The sequence below is a fragment of the Sorex fumeus genome, unplaced genomic scaffold, assembly GCF_029834395.1.
Source record: "Sorex fumeus unplaced genomic scaffold, SorFum_2.1 ptg000039l, whole genome shotgun sequence".
Classification (NCBI taxonomy): Eukaryota; Metazoa; Chordata; class Mammalia; order Eulipotyphla; family Soricidae; genus Sorex; species Sorex fumeus.
The window spans coordinates 29,122,269-29,140,440 of NW_026606096.1; the positions used below are offsets into that span (position 1 = coordinate 29,122,269).

The 18,172-nt window shown below is 36.0% G+C and overlaps 1 protein-coding gene across 2 annotated transcripts in view; it reads left to right on the forward strand.

Annotated features, from left to right (window-relative positions):
* LRBA (LPS responsive beige-like anchor protein) overlaps positions 1-18,172 on the forward strand; it is a 600,455-nt gene that overhangs the window by 316,339 nt on the left and 265,944 nt on the right. For both annotated transcript variants that reach the window (XM_056119139.1, XM_056119141.1), the window contains exon 37: positions 11,237-11,361. In XM_056119139.1, coding sequence (XP_055975114.1) covers positions 11,237-11,361 — 125 coding nt within the window. The remainder of the gene's footprint in view (positions 1-11,236; positions 11,362-18,172) is intronic.

The window sequence follows — 18,172 nt, forward strand, 5'->3', positions numbered from 1 at the left end:
AAAATTCTAAAGCCCCACAAAATTATCTACTAGATGCTAGTTCATCAGAGTGTCAGGATACAAAATAAGTTGCACATAAATCTGTTGCATTTCTATACATAATGAGTTTGGAGGAAAAAGAATCACTTAATCACTTAATCACTTAACTTCCCGTTAGTCGTCGATTTGCTCGAGCGGGTGCCAGTAACGTCTCCATTTGTCCCTGTCGCGTGCTAGTGTAGGCCAATGGCATCTCTTCGCTCTGGGAACATGAAGGGCCGCAAACCGATCGTTCATGATCTTGACGAAGAAGTCTGACCATCTGGTAGGTGGGTGGCCACGCGGTCTTTTGACATCCCGTGGAATCCAGTCAGTAACAGCTCTAGTCCAACAGTCGTCTTTAAATCTCATTACGTGACCAGCCCATCTGATTTTCGACACCTTGGCAAATGAGACAGCGTCCCTGATCCTTGATCGTCGACGGATGTCAGAACTCCGGATTCTTTCTCTCACTTGAGTGAAACGTGATATTCCAAGCATAGCTCTTTCTATTCTTCTTTGGGAGACCTGAATAGCGTTCTCATCTTGTTTGCGTAGGGCCCAGGTCTCTGAGGCATATGTTAATGCAGGAAGAACAGTGGAATCAAAGAGATGTGCCTGGAGCCGGAGGTTCTTTGTCCTCTTAGCTATTTCTTCGAGGTTCTTGAAGGCGTTCCAAGCCGCTCTCTTCCTCCTGCGCAGCTCGGGTGCCAGGTCATTTGTCATGTTGACCTCTCGACCTAGGTACACATAGCTGTTGCATTCGGAGATGGTCGTTCCATTGAGAGTGAATGGGGCGTCAGGAACAAGGCTGTTTCTCATAAACATTGTCTTCGTAAGATTCAGCTGTAGTCCTACCTTTCCACACTCACGGTCAAAGTCGGCCAGCATTTGTGCCGCTTGGCTGATGTTTGGTGTTATTAAAACAATGTCATCAGCAAAGCGGAGGTGTAGTTGCCGACCATCTCTCTTCACTCCCATTCCTTCCCATTCCAGTCGTCGCATGATGTTCTCGAGGGTGGCACTGAAGAGTTTCGGTGAAATGGTATCACCCTGCCGCACCCCTCTCTTGACATCAACGATCACTTCTTTGTAGAATGGTGAGATCCTGGTAGTGAATCCGCAATACAGCTCACAGAGGATCCTGATGTATTGGGCTTGAATGCCCTGATTGGCTTGGGCTTCAATGACCGCTTCCGTCTCAACAGAATCAAAGGCCTTCTTTAAATCAATGAACGTTAAACAGAGCGGCATCTTGAACTCCCGAGAAACCTCAATGAGCTTGGTTATCATGTGGATATGGTCGATGGTGCTGAATCCTTTGCGGAACCCTGCTTGCTCGCATGGTTGTCCTTCATCTAGTGTTCTGCCAATCCTATTTAGGATGACTCGAGTGAACAACTTGTAGATGACAGACAAAGAAATGAAGAAAATAATCCCATTGAATTGGCAGGGATTGTGCTATGGAAATAAGTTAGCAGGAGAAAGACAAATACAGCTGATCTCACACATCTGTGGAAAAGAGCAGACAGTGGCAGACACTTGACCTTGAAATACTAAAGCAAATACCAAGAGGTGGGAGGTTGGGAGTCGGGAAGGAGGCAAGACTAAAGGGACTGTTGTGGAAGGTTCTGAGCACTTTGGGGCGGGGAGAGAGGAATTACAGTAATACTGTATGTTGATACCGTCAACCTTAACAGTTGTTCCTGCCTAACCTATAATAAATAAAATTTTTAAAATTTGTTAAAAAAGAAAACAATTCAATTACGGTTGTGTCAGAAATGATAAAATAATGGGAAATCTCCTGAAAGAAGAGAAAGACCTATACACTAAAACTGTGAAACTATGTCTTAAAAAAAGAATGAATAGGAGAGAAGAAGATACAAACCAGAGAAAAAATAGATATTCTATTTATTCTTTTGAAGAATAGATATTATTAAAACAGCCAGCTTGCTTAAAGCAAACTATAGATCCCTAGCAACAAACTTTGGGAATTTTTTTCAGAAATTTGGACAAATCATTCTAAAGTTTCTTTGGAGCCAGAGAATATCTAAAAGAAAAGGGGAAAAATTAATTCTGAAAGAAAAGAATAAAAGTGGAAGCATTACGCTCCTGGGCTTCAAACTATGTTATAAAGGTGAAGTAGTTAGTAAAATAGGGACAGCAGTGATAGATGAGGGGGCTGAGCTCATGTTTATTGCCAGGTTCCCCCTAGCATGTGATTCCCGAGTACTAAGGCACTTGGAACCCCAGAGCTTTGCTGGGTCTGGCCAGAAACAAGCAAGCTATCTAACTTCCACCCCTACCCCTAACCCCCACTCCCAGCCCAATGTTATTAAAATGGTACAATTTCAGAGTGAAAAGATGCATGCGTATTAGGTCATCTGACTAAAGAAAAAGGAACCCAAAGTCTCCTGTGGTGAATGGAAAGCTTTTTATCAGTTGGTGTTGTGGAAGTGGAACAGTATTAAGACAAATGAATACATAAAACTAGATTACTATTTTAGCACCATACACAGAAATTGGCTTGAAATTATTGAAGAACTTGAAAACTTAGATATAATATTGAAATATGTAAGGCACATAAAAGAAAACATAGGCAATGTTTTCAAAGACTTCAGTGCCAGTGATCTATTTGGGTACCCCATCGGAAAGGGGAAACAAAAACGGGGAAAAACTACGTAAAATTCAGAACATTTTACAAGGCAAATAAACTGTCCTCTGCAGCCCCCTAAAAAATGTAACTTAGCAGTTGGTAGATGGTATTTGCACATTACCCACCTGACATGATAGTTAAATATATAAAGTTATATGACTTTACTACAGTAAAGGAAGCAAACCAATCAAATGATCAAAGGGCCTGGATAGGTACTTCTCATGGAAGACATGCAAGTAGCTTTCAAACACACGGAGGAAGAAAGATCACTATCAGATTTGGGGAACTTCAATAAGATACTGCTCCACACTTAGGAGTTTGGCCTTTGACAAAATGATAAGAAACAAGTGTTGGTGAGTTAGTGAAAAAAACTTCGATACACTCTTGGTATGAATATAACTTCTTTTTCAGCCTCTATGGAAAATGTATGGAGAGACCTTAGAAACAGAACCAAAAAATGGAATTTCTGTAGTTTCCATCAGTGAAATACCATGTCTTGGCTTTTTGTGAAGGAAATAAAAACATCACTTGAAAGTATATTTGCATCTTTATATTCAAAGCAGCATTATTCACAATAACCAAAACATGGAGTCTGCTTAAATGCTCATTTACAACTGACTCAATAAAGAATTTTTTTTTGTGGTCCATAAACTCAGTGGACTAATACTCTGTCAAGAAAAAAAGATGAAATTGTGTGTTGTGGAATATAATGGATTAATCTTGAGGTAATTCTGCCAAATGAAATAAAGAAGTAAAAGAAAATTGCAGAATTGTTTTATGTGGCATGTGACTAATTTAAGCATATTAAACTTGCACAAAAAAAAACCAAAACAAAAACAGCTAAAGTGACTCCCAGGCTTGCTGAAAACTTGTAGTTATGAAAGGGAAAGAGCCGGAGGTATGGCAAGGATGAATAATAGGGTCTTTTTGGGCGTTTGATGACACTAGAACTTTGGTGTGTATGATGCATGTATAGCTAAGCTGTTGGTTTCATTGTATTGTAAACTTTGATAAATTAATAATAAAGGAGAAATTATAGTATACACGTACAATGGAATACTCTTCAGCATAAGAAAACATGAAATCGGGCTGGAATGATAGTACAGTGGGTAGAGCACTTGCCTTGCATGTGACCAACCCAGGTTCAATCCTAGGCATGCCTTAGGGTCTTCCAAGTCCTGCCAGGATTGATACATGAGCGTAGAGCCAGGAGGAACCTGACCTTTCACCCCCCCAAAGAAAAAAGTAAAAAAAGAAAACATAAAATCTGTTATTTTTGACAATGTAGATGGAACTAAGGGTATCACTGTCATCCGGTTGTACATGGATTTACTCAAGCAGGTGCCAGAAACATCTCATTTGTCCCAGCCCTGAGATTTTAGCAGCCTCTCCTTACTCGTCTTTCCCAACACTGCCATATTGGAGGCTCTTTCAGTGTCAGGGGAATGAGGCCCATTATTGTTACTGTTATTGGCATATTGAATATCTCACGGGTAGCTTGCCAGCTTCTGCCGTGGAAGTGTATAGTACTATGCAAAATGAGCCAAAAACAAGTATCAGTTTGTTTCACTCGCTTTAGATAAAAAGAAACAAAATACATAAAGAATATCTGTCACTGTCACGGTCCTCCTGTTGTTTATTGATTTGCTCCAGCGGGCCCAGTAACATTGTGAAACTTGTTACTGTGTTTTGGCATATTCAATATATCACAGGTAGCTTGCTGGCGAGCTTTGCCATGCAGGCTAGATACTCTTGGTAGCTTTCCAGGCTCTCCTAGACGGGTGGAAGAATCAAACTCGGGATGGCCATGTCGGCCGCTTGCAAGGCAAACCGCCCTACCTGGTGTGTGTGTGTGTGTGTGTGTGTGTGTGTGTGTGTGTGTGTGTGTACGTATATTAATGTATATTATTCCTATATAAATAATAGAGACACTGACAACATTAATTAAATGAAGTTAACTTGTTGGGTTTTCACAAAACAAAACTGAAATTATGTAGTGGAGAAGAGGTTTGGGGTTAAAAGGCTAATGGAAAGGGGTCTCACGGGCTGTGGTAGAAGAAACTGGTACTTGGTGGTGCACAAAATAGTAGCGTGTATTTGAAGAAGTGTGAAACTGTACTTCTCAAATACACAGTGCTGCAAATTCGTGTTCCTTAATAACTATTCACAATATAAAGAGTTAAGGGTTTTAATCATCATAGACTGTGAAGCCTGGTAAGTGTGTATAGATGTGTCTAATGTCCAGCACAGAATCTTAATGCATTAAAGTGCTCTCTCATGGTGTGTCAAAATCCCTAGGATGAGTCTAGTGTAATTTGCTTTTATCTACCAATATTTGATGTGGAGTTGGCATTCAGCAAATTGGTAAATTTTTTCTTTAATGTGGAATTTTTTGAACTATGTCAGATTTGTCTAAATTGTGTATTGACTGGGGTGATACTTCTTAATATCAACTATCTTAATATTTTTTCAGTTGTCTTTTCTTAGAATTTTAACTAGTAGTATAAGTGAAAATTTTACTTGAATTTTATTTTCCAATAATGTTTACTTTCTGCTAAAGTATTAAGTAATTGACAAATATTCAAATAGCATCTAAGAAAAGCTTGTAATCATTCTTTAGTAGAATTTTTTGTAAAATTCAAATTTTTGGAAAATATTCAAGCTAAAAACAAATTGAATATTGGTGTGTCTTTGTATCAAAAAGTAAAATATGAATAGTATCATTCAAATTCATAACTACAAAAAATCATTTTGCATGAGGAATACATACAGTGTTCTAATGACTCAGAGTAATCTAAAATCATAATGTTAGCCCCTAAAATGCAAGCAATCTTCTTTTGAAGCAGTCTCCTTTGTTAGTATTCTTACTGTTGAAGGTGTTTTTTTTTTCCCCCCCTTCTTTTCATTAGGACAGCACAGAGCATACCTCACCTGCATTTGATTTATAGTTGGTACTTGGTAAACAGAGGTTTCACTTAATATTCTTCCTATCCATCTGCATGAAGGCATGGTAGATTTTGGCTCGTGAGATAAGACATTCTTTTATATTGTGTGATACCCTATAGTACCTAAACATTATTTCACTAAGATTTATGCAGAAAGCAAAACCCTTCTAGAACTTAAGCATTTTTATCTTCTAGCTTGCTGACAGTTCAGTTAAAATGTTTACTTATTTTTAGAGGTTACCATTTATTTAAGTTGTAGCTAATGTGTGGCCTGAATTTTTAATAAAAAAAACCTGGAAATAAAAGCTAAGAGTTAGAAAAATAGGTGACATAAAAATTTAATAACAAAATATGAAGTAATAAAATTTTCTAGGGTTTAGACTTTTCTTCTCTAGCCAGAAGAATTTATTACTGACTTCTGTTAAGGTCATCAAGATTTATCTGGTATTGTCACAAGAAAGTAGGTAAGATGGAAATGGGAGATTTTTCTAATATAATTGCATTGGGACAGTTTTTCGTTTTAAACTAGCATTGTTTTATTGATGTAGATCCAAGCTTCACGAAAAAAGTCACTACAATTAGTAAGGTGACAGATAGATACCCATCTGAGTAACTCATTAATTGGTGCTAGTATCTGTAACCAGAAGACATATATAACTATCTGTGATTTTTGTAATTATATTCTTTAATAAATATTGAAAAAACAACCTACCTTTATAAAGCTATATGAATTTAATAACTTTAGTGAAGTGAATATTATTATATATCTTTTGTGATTATTTCATTGTATTTAATTATGTCTATTGTTTATTATTCCTGGTCTGAACACATTTCCCTACATCATTAAAATACCCACTGTGCAACTACTGTCGATAGTATCTGAAGGTCCTTGTTCTGTTTCCTAGTTGCAAGGTTAAACTCTGGAAGAGAAAGAAAGGAAACTGAGCATTTGTACAGAGAAGGAAGAAATATTTCAGGGGGCTAGGGGAGAGAGGAGAGGGACAGAGAGAGAGAAAGAAGAGAGGATAGAAAAGAGGGTGGGAGAATGAGAATCAATGCAAAAAGTATAGAAGTGGTGATTTATGTATATGTAATTTTTTGCTAGTTTTTTTTTGGGGGGGGCCACACCTGGCCAAAAGTAACCTCTCAGAGCTTACTCTTGGCTCTGTGCTCAGACATCATTCCTGCAGGTTTGGGGGGACCCTATGTGGTACAGGGGATCAAGCCCAGATTGGTCACATGCAAGGCATGTCTCCCACCGACTGTCCTATTGCTCTGGCCCATTTAATGTAAATTTTGATGTGAATAGTGCACCCTGGAGTTGTTTGGTATAACGGACATTTAATAATTCTGTGCTCCATCACACTAAGAGTTTGGAAACTTTATGTTTTCATAGCTATCTTTTACATGAGTATAGGACATTACATTAAAAACCCTGTGTCTTGGACTGGGGAGATCATTTCAAAGGTCCAGAACACATGCTGTCCATGCAATAGGTTGAGTTTGATCTCCAGTACTGTGTGTTGCCCAAGCACTACCGGAGGCAGCCTCTGAGTCCCAGGTTTGGTCCCACAGAACTGGGTGTGATCCTAAAATAGTCCTGTTCGAAGTTGCCTCATGTCAAAGAGACTATCATTATTATTAGAAAATATTTTAGGGCTTGGGGCCCAGAACGATAAGGGCAGATGCTTGCCTTAGGTGCAGCTGACCCACATTCCATCCCTGGCACCACATGTGGACCCTCAAGCATGGCTAGGAGTGAGCACTGTAGCACTGTAGCACTGTCCTCCCGTTGTTCATCGATTTGCTCGAGCGGGCCCAGTAACGTCTCCATTGTGAGACTCGTTACTGTGTTTGGCATATCAAGTACTTCACGGGTAGCTTGCCAGGCTTTGCCGTGGGGGCGAGGAACTCTCGGTAGCTTGCCAGGCTCTCCGAGAGGGGTGGAGGAATCGCGGAGGAATTGAACCCGGCTTGACAGGCCGGCCGCACGCAAGGCAAACACCCTACCGCTGTGCTATTGCTCCTGCCCGGTTGATCCATGAAGCATGGATAATTAAAAAATAACTCTGAGAAGCGTGAATGTTTGCTCAGGAAACAATTAAGGCAATAATACAAAATACAGAGCCTATCCTACTTTAAAAGAAACTAAAGAAGGCACAGTGTATTTTGTCATGGATGAAATGTCCACAGATAAAGTCTATTAAAATCAATCTTGGCCACACCCTGGCTCAGCTTGCTAAGGCACAGATTTCTGACTCAGAAGAAAAAAAAATTATCAAAGATAATGCTGATAGCACAGCGGGTAGGGCGTTTGCCTTACAAGCGGCTAACATGGCCGACCCGAGTTCGATTCCTCCGCCCCTCTCGGAGAGCCCGGCAAGCTACCGAGAGTATTCGATATGCCAGACACAGTAACAACAAAGTCTCCAATGGAGACGTTACTGGGCCCGCTCGAGCAAATCGACGATCAACGGGGGGGCTAGGAGTGAGAATATTTCAAAAATAAAAGTGAATGATCACATCTTAAAGTAAGTTGATGATGAAAACCTTGCACTTTCTTCTTCAAATAATATTCTGAAATGTCCAAGTCTGCCTCATTTTTGAGAGCTTTCTAATAGAGTGCATATTGTTAGAATATACGTGGGTAGGGCAGAAAACACTGGATCCAACCCCACAGCCCTGCCTTCTGCCGAAGTTTGTAACTATGTAAATGACTTTAACCTTGCTAGTAATTGTGCACATGAAAAAATGGGTAAGGCTTAGAATTGTATAACAAATTATGATTTTTCAAACCAACAAATAGTATTCAGTTATGGTCAGGTTCCTTTAGGGTTTGTGTTCTAGATATCAGAAGCACAGTTTTTTATGAATAGAGGCCCCCAAAACGGTTAGTCATTGTAGGTAAATTTTGTAGTCCAGTCTGTCAGTGATGTGCAATTTTAAGTGCCTTTTGCTTTGTTTTCATTCAAAGTAATTTATTATAACAGTAGGAAGACTTCTTCTTTGGAAGAATATACTTTGGCATATAGCTATTGGATATTGTAAAAAGTATCTTGCTGAGGTATAAAGTCCTTGATTATATTTAGAATATACCTAAGTATTTTAAATTTTGATAGAACACATTCCATGGCAGAAGTATATAGTATGGGTAAGACTTACCTTAAAAGTTTTTCTATGTAGTTTCTTATGTTTTGTTTCAATCAAATGCTTTTGTGTGTCTCTTTGTTAGTGTTAAAGGGCACAAAAATATGTACTATTCTATTTACTCTTTTTGGGAATTATTATTTTTACAGTATTATCTTTCAGTTGCTTGATAATTTGTGAATGATTTTATGATTCCTCTGATTTTTCTCCTGCACGACACAAATTACTGCACGTGCGTTTTACTAGTCATTGGATTTGACTTCATTCTTGTCCATTGTATTTGAATCTATTGTTACCCAATTTAGTAATAAATTTTGTAATAGTGTAATATATCTTATAATTTTAATTGTTATCAAGAAGATTGACATCATTTAATTTGATTCAAAATTCAGAAGGATGGATGAATGACAAATTAATAATTTACTACCTTTGCATAGTACTGAAGCATAGAATATTAGAAGGATTGATGGCAGGAAAGGTTAACAAATTTTAGCAGCTTTCATTAGCTTTACATCGTCATATGTTTGTGGTGCTGACTGAAATAGGCTTTGTAGGAGATCTCAGTCTAGGGAACTAATTACTTGTGCCGATTGCCTCTCTGATGAATAGACCCTCATTGTATCATTCCCCTGAAGACGAGGAGCTGCCTGTGATTCACGACTGCATCCTGGCTGATATTTGATAATAATTTTAACAGATAAATGTAGGTAGGCAGAATGATGAAGTGCCTATCCAAGCTTCATGACTATCAAAGCCATACAAGGAGTCGTCTGGGTGCTGCCTTTTCCCCTCCCCTAGGAAGAAATTTTATTTTATTAATTGAGTTACAACTGTTGTCTTTTGCTTGTATGCATGTTATTTAGTTAATTTGTTTTTAAAAGATGCAATGCTGGATTTGTTTTTTAAGATGTAGATAACAAAAGTAAAAAAAATAAAATAAAAAAGCTTTGAATTTTTTCTTCAAACCACAATTCTTACACATTTTTGCATTTCATTTTGATTACATTATATCTCTTCATCTTTATGTATGACCAAAATGAACAAAAGAAATCTCCGATATTCTCATTATCCATATCTCCAAAAAGAGTAGTGGATTTCTAATTATTTTATTGATGTCTTCTTGGTTGCCTCTGTATTTATTAATTTGAGATCTCTTTAATTGACAAAGTACCTGCTTATGAATCTATTTTGACATTTTAAAGGTATCATCTTTAAAATATCAAAGTAAGGGCAACTTTTTCATGGATATTTTGGGACTTTCAATTGGTCAAGGGAACTAATTTGTCAAAGCTGACAGGTACAATATCATTAGCTCATGAAATATATCAAATTTTATTTTGTGTTAGTCATTCCTTGTAGAAGTTTTGATTATGAATATTTTTTATCACTGGAACTTTGAAGTTTTCAAGCTGTGTATCTATGAATAAATATATTGTTTGAGGATTTTTTTTCCTTATTCAAACTGAAAAAACTTCATACTAATATTTTCCTTATGAAATACTCCAGCATACTAGATTATGATTAGTAAACATGAGAAAAACGCTGACATTTATATATTACAATATAAAAGGTCTGCATAATTGGGGGACATATAGTAGAAGTTGAATTGACTGAACCCTTTTTAAAAAATACATTTCTAAAAGTATGCTTTCAATATAGCAATTATTGCACATCATATAGCATGTAGTTTTTAATTAAATATGAAAACAGACTACATAAAACAGAAATCCAATCTGATTTGCTTGAGAATAGATTGCTATTTCACCCTATAGGAATGGTTTATTTAAAAACAGTAAATGGAAAAGAAATGCATTTTCTTATGTTGTTCTAAGCCTCAGGGGCTAAATGTAATGAATATTTTAAGAGATTATTTTAATTAAATTCCTGCACATCTAAACAGAGTAATATTTTATTATCACATACATAACCATGTAACCGAGATGTTCATTAAAGTTAACACTTTCTGTACCAAGAATTCATGGTATGATTTACTGACCTTGTGCAAAAAGGCACAAATTAGGAAGAAAAATGAAGGGGGACAGACTTTGATTAATATAGGTAATGCTATACCATATTTATAATAGCCTTTTCCCTATTCTGGTTTATAAATGCAGCCACAGAGAAAGGTGCCCTGCTGAGGCTGAAATGAGGCTGAAATCAGAGCACATGCCACTAGAGTGTGGGGAAACTGATCACACTGTCAGCAATTCATTTCAAAATGATGTATTTAGTGCTCATTTCACCTTCCAAGAAAGAGGAAAAGGAGTTCCTTAGACTGGAAGGTGATATTGTTATTTTCAAGGACATACCTAAGTTAAAGATTGCAGAAAGGGGAGTGTGAGGTGGAGGGAGAATTAAGAGGAAGAGGTGGGGGGAGGCAGAGCAAACAAGGAGAGCTTTATGCAGAAATTCAGCGCTACCACGCTGTTTGATAATTGCTAACATATGTGGCTTCTCTGTTTCATTGTAGTCGTCCTCGTGAGTTCTGGCGCCTTGACTACTGGGAAGATGACTTGCGGCGCCGGCGACGATTTGTGCGTAACCCTCTAGGATCGACACATCCTGAAGCGACACTAAAAACAGCCGTGGAACACGGTCAGTGTGTAAAACCACTCCTTGCCAATAGCAGCAGGTACAGTACTTGGTAATGAAGAGCATAACTTCATTATTCCAAAGTACTGTAAATGGACCACTGCCACAATTCGGGAAAAAAAAGTGAAAATTTTATAGTGTAGGGCCCTTTAAAATGAGGATATCAAGAGTATTTATTATGCTCACACACGTGAAACTTGAAATAGATCCTTTGTTTTAGAGCAGAATAAAGCATCTCTCCTTTTCAGTGGCATACTGAGCTTTTAGCAAATGAACCCTGGATGCCTGCCTTAAGTCCTTGAATAGCAGAAAGACAGCATTTACAAATCAAATCGCTTTCTAGGTATTCTTGGATGTATATGGTTTTCCCTTGACCATGGTGTTTTAGCCTGAGATTATGAAGCAGGAGAGATAGTAATAAATGTCCCCGTGCATAGATACTTTCTGAGCCTTGATTTGTGGGTGGCTGTGATATATGGCTCCTGAAAAAAAGAGAATAGACATTATTTTCATGCTCCTGTTCTGCATCATCTTATTATCATGCTTAACAAAACATTTTTTCTTTTCTTGACATAATGCAAATCCCCGTGATTCAATTTAGGCTGAAGTCTGATGAGCAAATTGAAAAAACTGAAAAAGTCCGCTGTATCTGATAATATACTTTCTTTCATCATAGACTTTCACTTACTATTTTATACTTTGAGAAAGCCAGTTGGAATCAACTGATTAAGGGAGGGAATGTTATTCTAACGCATTATTCTCAAATTATTTTTATTTTTCAAAGCATAAATTGATTTTCTTTTAAAATGTAAGAATCCAGTTTTAGTTTTCCTTATTCAGGCCACCAGCTTAACATACAGGAAATTATTACTAAATGATAGTTGTAGCATACAAAATAAATATTAAATCCAATTCAATAGGTATATTTAGAATTCAGATGAAAAGTCTGTGATCTTAGGTTTGCCTCAGTCAGGCAGCTTAACCTCTTGCACTCAGCCTTTAGAGCCATTTCTGGAAGAAAATGTCCATAATATGTCATCAGATATAACACCAAATGTGACATCAGTCCTTTAAAATAAATGATCATACAGAGAATAGTCAATAACAAAGTGATCTAAAAGCAATAATAGTCTCAGGGCCCTACATCTTCAGCTACAGGAGGTGGAGAAGGAGAAATAAGATGTAAAATTAATTAGGCCACTTTTGCTTTTAGGGTTCATGTACGTTTTATGTTGTGATGAAGATTTAAGTTACGCGTGGATTTTTTTCCTATTATTGTAAAAATTGTTTTTTGTTAATGACCCTTTAAAGAATCAGCCTTTTTCCAGCTTCCTCCTTTAATAATGGATTAGATATTACCATGTACATTAAAAAATTTGGAATGTAATCATTTTTTCTATCTTGGCTGAAATTTTACATTGCAGTTGTGAAATTCATGAAGGACAAAGAAAATATGTGGAAATTTATTCCTTTTATATCTGGAGAAGAGTTATTATTATTTTTTAATTACAGATAGGTAAATGTTTCATCCTTTTTGGATAGTGCTATCAGCAATTGAATTTAAAATATGTGCTACTTAATAAAAATTTAATAAAGTTTATTTTTAATAGAATTTGTACAGAAGTAATTGGAAGTTTGATATTAGTTTTCTATGTTTTATTGTGCACTTTTAAATTGAGAGAGATGAAATTAAACATTTTATGAAATTTTATCCTATTTAGCAATATTTTATGCTAATCTTCTAAGAGTTCATATTTAAAATATGGAAAGATTAAAGACAAATAAAACATGAAATGGATATTTTGATAAACCAAACAAATGTATATGTGATGCTCCAGTGGTCTTGCATTTAAAAATGAGATGTCATTTAATACATCATTATGAAAGGGGTGCAAATTCTAGTTGATGCTACTTTTTAAAAAAAAGGTAAAAAAATCTAAGTAATTTTAGGACTCAGTACAAAGACTACTTTGGTACTATTTGTTGTCAACAAAGAGCTTTCTTTCAAAAATATTAAATACCTTGTAGTTGATACTTGGTTTTTCTCTTTTTTTAATAATCATACTCAGTTTTCATTGTGTTAAATTTTAAATACTACTTTCATTCTAAAAAGTCCAGAGCATTTAAGAAACAGGTATGTAGATGTTGAAATCACAGAGTTTGAATGGGTTGGGTTGTCTGCTTCCATTTTTATTTGGATTTTAAGTATTCAAAAGGAGAATGCCAGTTTTATGGTTTCTCATTTTTATTTATTAATTGATATAACTGTGGAGACACGATATTTTGAAAGTGAAGAACCTTAAAACATGAACTATGCCATCGTTATCAAAGGACGGCATCGAACTAGAAATGCTGTTGGAGATTAGTTATGTATTTTAGTAGTAAGAGCCATCTTTTTTATAGATTGATTTGATTTGAAGGAAAGCCTCTGGTGTAAAGGTGGCAGAGTAAATACCTGAAGAGTGATGTTCTCTGTTCGGGCGATCAATACTAGCCCCATGACTCTACTTCTGGCTACCTTCTAGTTAAAAACAAATTTTTTAATTCTGACAATTTAATTGCCCTTCCCAAGTTCACATTAACTTGCTTGGGGAAAAGGGCTTTAGGTGATTTTTCAAAGAGAGACCCTCCAAAGTGGTTATTTATAAAAGTCATTTTGTAATGGGAGATTTCTTTAACTTTGCAAAAACTTGAGTAATATTTATAAATAAAAATTCTTTCTTTTATGATTAAAATTTTCTTATGGAAAATAGCATCGAGCAGAGTGGGTATTTGGATTTTGAGGTCATTTTCTTCTATTTTATAGTTTTCAAATGTATTAGAAGTCATTTATACAGGTTTGTAATAGTCTCTTAATTCATAGAGCCTAGTTTGTCAGTTATTTTTCATTACAGCATTTTAAAAGAACCTAAGGCTGAAAAAGTGTAGCCTCACTTTGCTTCTACAGATAAGGAGACTAAGGGAACAAAGACCAAAAGGAATTCTTGTTGTAGGACTAAATCTCATGATCAACCAGCCTCCTTATTGTTGTGTTCTGCTATATTCTAAAATTCATTGTTAAATGTAATGAGAACTTTATAGTAAAATCTAAGCCGTAAACAATGTTTTTAAGTGGTAGAAGGATTGGTTTTAATTGAAATATTAAAATAGTTTTGCAGTAGAATCATATTGAATTCATACAGTTTTTGTTTTATAGAGAATATATATGTTAATCTAAACATAGGAGGTTTGACGTAGTTTACAAGGTATCTTGTAAGCATGTAAATGATTAAAGTAACTTATCGGGTTTTCTAAGGATGACATGTATAGGTCCTAAATCATGCCTGAATTCTTTGCTTATTCCAATAATGTCAGATTTTAGTTCTTCCATTATTATAGGATCAGCCTATACTGGGTTCTCTAATACTTTGGAGGAACTCATGACTTTTTGGAGATGAGCTCGATTTGCTTTGTTCTTCTAATTATGCTTTGTATTTTCTCTGTTATTACTACTGTAAATTTTCTAGGTTTAGAACTCCTCAGCAATAGCATAAACTGTTAAGGAAGATTAGTTTGGGACCATACTTAAGTTATTCAAGATGCCTCTTATATGTGTTGTTCAGAATATGTATAGTTCTTTACATTCTTTGCATTATATTATGTATATACTCATGTACATAATCAATTATATATTTTATGTACATTTGAGGTTACTGTTACTCCAGTAATAATCTTTTATTAAGTGACTAATTCTTAATATATAAACTTTTTTACAATAATACGGACTATCAATTCAGTTCAGTTTGCAATGGATTTTTAAAAGGGGGTTTATATTTCATAGAAGAACAGTTACCTGTGTTCCTTTTCTCCTTTAACTTTACTGATGTAACATGTAGTGGATAGATAAATCAGCTCAAGTCCGGAGCAAATGCCAAAGAACTTGAACTTTATCTTCCAAGAACTAGCTTCTCTCTGAGCTTTCTCATTGCTCTTAGTGTCAATGTTTCAAAGATTTAAATTTTGACACATTTCTCCAGTATTATTTAACGATTGCAACTTACTTATTAAGTTAGGGTAAATGTAAAACCAGAATAAAAGGTGAGATTAGATGAAGGCAATCTATTAGTGATATGAAGATTAAACATTTTTATGTTTGGTAATGATTTTATTATCCAGAAAAAGATCTGAATCAAGCTTTAAAATAGAACCAAATGTATGTTGTGACTTGATTCAATTGAACTTTTGTAGTAGTGCAGAGTATACACACAGAATATCAAAATAGTTAATACTTGTTTTAACTGTTGATTGAGAAAACACAAATGAAAGTTAAAAACGTGCTTTTCCTAGCAAATATAAACATGTTAATTATCTTTTATTTTATGCTTGGGACAGTTTTGGTCTAATTTTGAAAAAAAAAAGAAGTTCTTTAGCAGAAAGCTATTAGACCACTGAGAATTGAACACCAGCGCATGTGGTGTGTATTAGAGTACTGTTGGTAATTTTACTGCTGCTAACTTAAAATCCTCAAGGGGGAGTTAATTACAGGAAAACCATTCTAAATATCAGTAAGCTGCATATTTTCCATGACAAGAGTTTTTTTCAGTTGAGGTTGAACAATTCCAGAATCTGGACTTATAAAAATAAGTAAATAAGTGAATTAAGGTGGGTGTTGTATGTGTACAGTATTTGTATATTTGGGACTCTTAAATTTTTATGTAAAATTTTATGTAAATCAAGTTGTTATTGTAATATGTGTCTCCATGATTAAAACGCATTAAAATATTTCAATTGGAAAGGATATCAAAGTTTTAGGTCATTTAAATCTATTTTACTAAGTTATTTTGAAGCATTGCATATTGCCCTTGGCTACTCTCACTTTTTTGTAAATGGTCCCAATTAAGTGGTTTTTTTAAAATTTGTTTATATATGTGGTGCTGGGGATTGAACCCAGGGCCTCATACTTTCATAGCTAGTGCTCTACCATTAAGTTTCATGCTTGGGAATTAAAGAGTTGCCCTTACTATTATTTTTTTTTCAATTAAGCCTGATATATTTAAAGAGGAGTGTGTGTGTGTGTGTGTGTGTGTGTGTGTGAGTGCGTGCATGCGTGCATGCATGCTTGTGTGTGTGTGCGTGCGTGTGTGTGTGTGTGTGTGTGTGTGTGTGTGTGTGTGTGTGAGATCAAAGAAAATGATGACAAAGGTATTGAATTTAGTTTTTTCTGATGTGTTTGGTATATACCCATCCAATTTAGGTTTGGAAACAAAACCAAAAATCTTCACTTTGATTCTGACTTAACCACTTGCAGTACACTACAAAAAAATTAGAAATTAGTCATCAGCAAGTTATAGTCCTCATTCCTGGGTAGGTAGTAGTAAAATTCCTGTCCTATGCCCCAGTCATTAAGAGCCTGGATTCTGGCTCTTCACGCTGCCTGCATTGAAGTCTTGACTCAGTTTTGCACCAACTGGTTACTAGGCAAAAAATAATGTAAGTAATCCTCTTTGAACCTCTTTCCTCTATATTAAAAGAAGAAATTAGCTGTATAATTAAATTAGTTAAATATGTAAAGTGTTTTGAACACTCCCTTCCACATGAGAAGTGCTATTTAACATTAGCATTACTATTACTTCTTGCTTTGAAGAATGAATTGTAAATCCCAGAATATTCTCCCCATTGTATGTTGATTCTGTGCTAGAATCACATTTGGCACTTCTGAGTTTATTATTGTTTGTTTTATAAAAATATATAGTGGTAGTTTATTTTGTATTTCTGAGTGATGATTTGTTTTTAGTACATTTGTTAGTAAATTACAAGATCTATTTTAGGCTACAGACAATGTTCATCATTTTCAAGTTAGGAAATATTAATATTTGAAATACAAACACTGATATAAAAATTAACACTTCTCTAAGCCTAAAATTTAGAGGATTTGGATCTATTTCTTTTTACCTTATTTAGGGACCTCTTTTTATTTTTTCCAAGTATTTGTTGAAGACCTTTGTATATGTGCAGTGCACTCTACTGTGTGTGGTTGTGAAAGAAAATAAGATTGTATATACCCATGAGGCATATTCAAAGCAAACTGCAGAAATGCCTTCCCATGACTTCTTTATTAGGAATCCCCATGTTCTTTCCAGTTCTTTCTTTCTTAAGTGTTATAAATTATCACAATAAATAAGAATAAGATTTATCTTTATTTCTACTAATCTCAAAAAAACTTTGATCTGTCACATCTACAAGGTAACGTACGTGTTAGTTGAACTAGTTGTGATAAATGAGACAGATAAATCTATTAGTTGTGTTGCTGCAAACTGAACGCTTTTTCCTTTCTGCGTTTTGAACCTTTTGCCCAGGCAGCTGCTGCAGTGTCTCAGGAAGCCTAGCACTGATTCCGGAGCCACAAGCTGCTGCCTGGCCTGTCCAGGTGCTTTCGTCCAGGATTCAGATGGAAATCCCCTACCTGGAAACCAGTCATAGCACTAGCTAGAGTGAGGGAATGAAGTTAAGAAAATAGACAAACTGTGTGAGCTTCAAAGAAATCCCAGTGGCCCTGCCAGTACCTGCTTGGATGCTTTTCTCAAGCAGCGGGCTACTCAGTGCTCGAGTCTCTCTGGGGTGGGGTGGCGGGGAGAATTATGCTTGCATCATTTTAACTCTTCAACTGCCCCTTTTGCTCTCCTTTCTGTCTCTTCCCTGGCTGGCTGGGGTTGTCCCACCTCCAAACCTCTGCTTCCTCACTTCCTGTATTTGGTTCTTGTCCCCTCCCCTCTCCTTTCTTCCCTTCTGGAGTCCTGGTGCCCAAGAGGCCAGTCCAGGCAGCGTGGGGCTCTCT